Source organism: Musca autumnalis, unplaced genomic scaffold (assembly GCF_047663935.1).
Source record: "Musca autumnalis isolate F117 unplaced genomic scaffold, ASM4766393v1 scaffold_1, whole genome shotgun sequence".
Classification (NCBI taxonomy): Eukaryota; Metazoa; Arthropoda; class Insecta; order Diptera; family Muscidae; genus Musca; species Musca autumnalis.
Window position 1 is genome coordinate 62,691,097 of NW_027411644.1, and position 4,749 is coordinate 62,695,845.

The following is a 4,749-nucleotide window of genomic DNA, read 5'->3' on the forward strand; positions in this document are numbered from 1 at the left end:
AAAGAAACTTCTATCCATAGAAGACTCATTCATAGGAACTTTTGTTTTCTTTGAACGTTACTTTATAGGGACTTCTATCCATAGGAGGCACCTTAATTAGAACTTCCATCCAGAAGACCTTTTAAGGGTGACTTATGTATATAGAAAACTCCTTAAGGCGGACTTCGATCCATAAAAGACTCCATTAGGGGGACATCTATCCATAGAAGACCACTTCAGAGAGACTTCCATCCAAAGAAGAACCCTTTAAGGGGACTTTTATATTAAAAAACTGCTTTAGGCGACTTCGGTCCATAGAAGACCACTTTAGAGGGACTACTATCCATAGAAGACTCCTTCAGGGGAACTTATATGCATAGAATACCCCTTAAAGTAGACTTATTTCCAAAGGAGACCCTTTAAAAGGGACTTTTATCCAAAGAAGACTCCTTTAGGGAGACTTCTATCCAAAGACTTTTATGCGAAGAAGAACCCTTTAAGGAGAAAACACCTTTTTGGCGGACTTCGATCCATAGCAGACCCCCTAAAGTGGACTTCTCTCCAAAGGAGACCCATTAAAGGGGAATTCTATCCAAAGTAGACTCCTTTAGGGGGACTGTTATCAAAATTAAACCCCTTTAAGGGGACTTGTATTTATAAAAACCACCTTTAGGCGGACTTCGATCCATAGAAGACTCCCTAAAGTGGACAAAGAAGATGCCTTAAATGGGACTTCTACCCAAAGATGGCTCCTTTAGAGGGACTTCTAAACATAGAAGGCAACTTCAGAGGGACTTTTATCCGAAGAAGACCCCTTTCAGGGGACTTTTATATTTGGAGAACTCCTTTAAGCCGAGTTCGATTCATAGAAGACTCCTTTAGGGGACTTCTATCCCCCTTTAAAGGGGACTTTTATCCAAAGAAGGCAACTTCAGAGGGACTTTTATCCGAAGAAGAACCCTTTAGAGGACTTCTATTTATAGAAAACACCTTTTGGCGGACTTCGATTCATAGATGACCCCTTAAAGCGGACTTCTATCCAAAGGAGACCCCTTAAAGAAGACTTCTACCCAAAATATACCCCTTTCAGGGGAATTCTATCCAAAGAAGACTCCTTAAATGGGACTTTTATCCAAAGTGAACCCTTTTATGGGGACTTCTATTTATAAAAACACCTTTAGGCGAACTTCGATCCATAGATGACCCCTTTAACGTGGACAAAGAAGACCCCTTTCAGTGGACTTCTATATTTGGAGACCACCTTTAGGCCGACTTCGATCCATAGAAGACACCTTTTGAGGGACTTCTATCCGTTCTTTTCCCCTTTAAGGGAACTTCTATCTTCAGAAGGTCACTTTAAATCGACTTCTAAGGCCATTTTAGGGGAACTTCTATGTATACAAAACTTCTTTAGGGGGACTTCTGTCCAAGGAAGACCCCTTTAGGGGTATTTCTGAATATAGAAAACTCCCATAGAACTCCATAGAAGACCCCTTTGTGGGGACTTCTATCCATAGAAGACCCATTTAGGAGGACTTCTATCCATAGAAGACACATTTAGGGGAACTTAAATCAAGAGAATACTCCATAGACGAACTATTTCGGGGAACTTCTATCGAAAGAAGACCATTTAGGAAAACTTCTATGCATAGAAGCGTTCTAGGGGGACTTGAGAAGAACTTCTATCAAAAGAAGACCATTTTAGGGTGACTTCTGTATAAAGAAAACTCCTTTAGGCGGACTTCGATCCATAAAAGACTCCCTTAGGGGGACTTCTATACATGAAACACTCTTTCAGAGGAACTTCTATGCGCAGACGACTCCTTTAAAGGGACTTCTATACAGAAATCCCCTTTATGGGGTCCATAGAAGACCACTTTAGAGGGACTACTATCCATAGAAGACTCCTTCAGGGCAACTTAAATTGGACTTCTTTCCAAAGGAGACCCTTTAAAGGGGACTTTTATCCAAAGAAGACTCCTTTAGGGGGACTTCTATCCAAAGATGAACTTCTATCCGTAGAAGGCAACTTCAGAGGGACTTTTATCCGAAGAAGAACCCTTTACGGGGACTTCTATTTATAGAAAACACCTATTGGTGGACCTCGATCCATAGATGACCCCTTAAAGTGGACTTATATCCAAAGGAGGCCCCTTAAAGGGGACTTCTATAAAAAATATATCCCCTTTAAGGGAACTTCTATTTTCAGAAGGCCACTTTAAATCGACTTCTAAGGCCATTTTAGGGGGACTTCTATCCAAGGAAGATCCCTTTAAAGGGACTTCTATATTTATAAAACTTCTTTAGGCGACTTTGTTCCACAGAAGACCACTTTAGAGGGACTACTATGCATAGAAGATTCCTTCAGGGCAACTTATATGCATAGAATAAAACTTTAGGGGAACTTCTATCCATAGAAGTCTATCTATCCATAGAGGGTCTTCTATCCATAGAAGGGCCCTTAAAGTGAACTTCTTTCCAAAGAAGACCCTTTAAAGGGGAGTTTTATCTAAAGAAGACTCCTTTAGGCGGGACTTCTATCCAAAGATGGAACTTCTATCCGTAGAAGGCAACTTCAGAGGGACTTTTATCCGAAGAAGAGCCATTTAAGGGGACTTCTATTTATAGAAAACACCTTTTTGGCGGACTTCGATCCATAGAAGAGTAGTTCTCACTCTACCCCCTTTAGTTGAGACTTCTATTCATAGATATGCAATTGTTCTAAAGTAGCTTTGAAAATATCAATTTTCCCAAATCCCCCTTATATTATTACCTGCTAATTTAAGAACGTCACAGCGCAACACGCAAATCCCATAAATCCTACAATTAGTGTCAGAGCATGAATAGCCGTTTGACAACTCGGATTGAAAACTAAATTGAAAACTATTATTAAAAACTATGATATTGTTGTTGGGAACAATAACGCAAAATCTCAGATCATCAATGCCAGTTTGTATTCAATTACAGTTAAGCGTTTGAAAAGTTAGCTAATCGTGACGGATCGGATAAATAAACTACAGCAGCAACAGCAATGTGGGATTTGTATAAATTGGAAGATCAATATGCCCACTATCCCGATATCGAACCCAAAGAAATTGAAAAATTGCTACAATGGATTCATGCTCAACCGCATATGCCAAAGCTGCGAGCTCAAGAGGTGATGCTGTTCTTCTATGCCTGTAAATTCAGCATGGAATATACCAAACAGGTCATCGATACCTATTTGACATGTCGTACCCATGTGGAGGATTTCTTTGGTAATTTGGATATGGAACGGCCGGAGATGAAAAGGGCCATGAGGACAGTGTAAGTTGTGGGGAGAAATTTTAATAAATTTGTAATATTTTGAGTTTAATTTATTTCGCTTAGGGGCTGTTTTCCCTTGTCTCAAAGGACTCCCGAAGGATATGGCGTGATAATCGGTAAACTTATCGAAACGGATGCGTCGAATTTTAGTTTTGCCGATTCCATGAAATTGTGGGTATTTTATGAGGTATATGGGGGAATTTTGGGATGAAAAGATCCTTGCTTTGCTTTCAGATACTGCCTCATCCAGGATATATGGCTACAAGAGGTAGGCATTCTGCCTGGAATTATTTTTGTTGTGGACTTTACTGGCTGCACCTTGAGCCACATTGCCCGCATTGGCATTTTGCAAATGAAAAAATTTCTGTTTTATTTGCAGGTAAGTTTGGCCTCACCTCGAAGTAACCCTAAGGCATTTTTTTCTTCCTCTCCCCCTAGGAAGCAATTCCAGCCCGCCTTATTGGTTTACATTTCATCAACATTGTACCATTTATCGATAAACTGTTGGCAATAATGACGCCATTTATGAAAAAGGAACTTCTCGATATGTTCCATGTCCACAGCAGTTTGGAGACATTCCATAAATTCGTGCCCCAAGAAATAATGCCGCAAGAAAATGGCGGCAAGGAGGGATTGTCAAAGGATTTGAGGGGTATTTAGAACTCAAAACACCCTATTTTTGATAATTAAAAACAATAACTTCTTTGCAGAAATCTATTACGACAAGCTACGCAATAATCGCCAAGACATCATCGAATACGATCGAAGTCGTCGCATCAACGAAAAGTTGCGACCTGGCAAACCGAAAAATGCATCCGATTTGTTTGGTATTGAAGGGAATTTTAAGAAACTCGATATCGATTGAATGTCGCAAGAAGATCCGATTCCAGGTGGTCCAATAAATATTCAAATATAAATATGTTGGTGTTAGTTTGATTCAATAAAATTGTTCATAAGAAACAGCAACTCACTATGACCACAAAAAAAATTTATTCAGCCTGAATAGAAGTTTCCATGGGAAATCTGCTATTCAGCCTGGCTGAATAGAAATTTCCATAGGAAATCTGCTATTCAGCCTGGCTGAATAGAAATTTCCATAGGAAATCTGCTATTCAGCCTGGCTGAATAGAAATTTCCATAGGAAATCTGCTATTCAGCCTGGCTGAATAGAAATTTCCATAGGAAATCTGCTATTCAGCCTGGCTGAATAGAAATTTCCATAGGAAATCTGCTATTCAGCCTGGCTGAATAGAAATTTCCATAGGAAATCTGCTATTCAGCCTGGCTGAATAGAAATTTCCATAGGAAATCTGCTATTCAGCCTGGCTGAATAGAAATTTCCATAGGAAATCTGCTATTCAGCCTGGCTGAATAGAAATTTCCATAGGAAATCTGCTATTCAGCCTGGCTGAATAGAAATTTCCATAGGAAATCTGCTATTCAGCCTGGCTGAATAGAAATTTC

General features: G+C 39.7%; 1 protein-coding gene across 1 annotated transcript; it reads left to right on the forward strand.

Annotated features, from left to right (window-relative positions):
• The first annotated feature begins 2,812 nt into the window (after positions 1-2,812).
• Positions 2,813-4,251, forward strand: LOC141399381 (alpha-tocopherol transfer protein-like). The gene is made up of 5 exons (XM_073978039.1): positions 2,813-3,285; positions 3,349-3,456; positions 3,520-3,664; positions 3,724-3,937; positions 3,996-4,251. The coding sequence occupies exons 1-5, from the start codon at positions 3,011-3,013 to the stop codon at positions 4,148-4,150; spliced, it is 897 nt and encodes a 298-aa protein (XP_073834140.1). The 5' UTR covers positions 2,813-3,010; the 3' UTR covers positions 4,151-4,251.
• Positions 4,252-4,749: the final 498 nt, after the last annotated feature.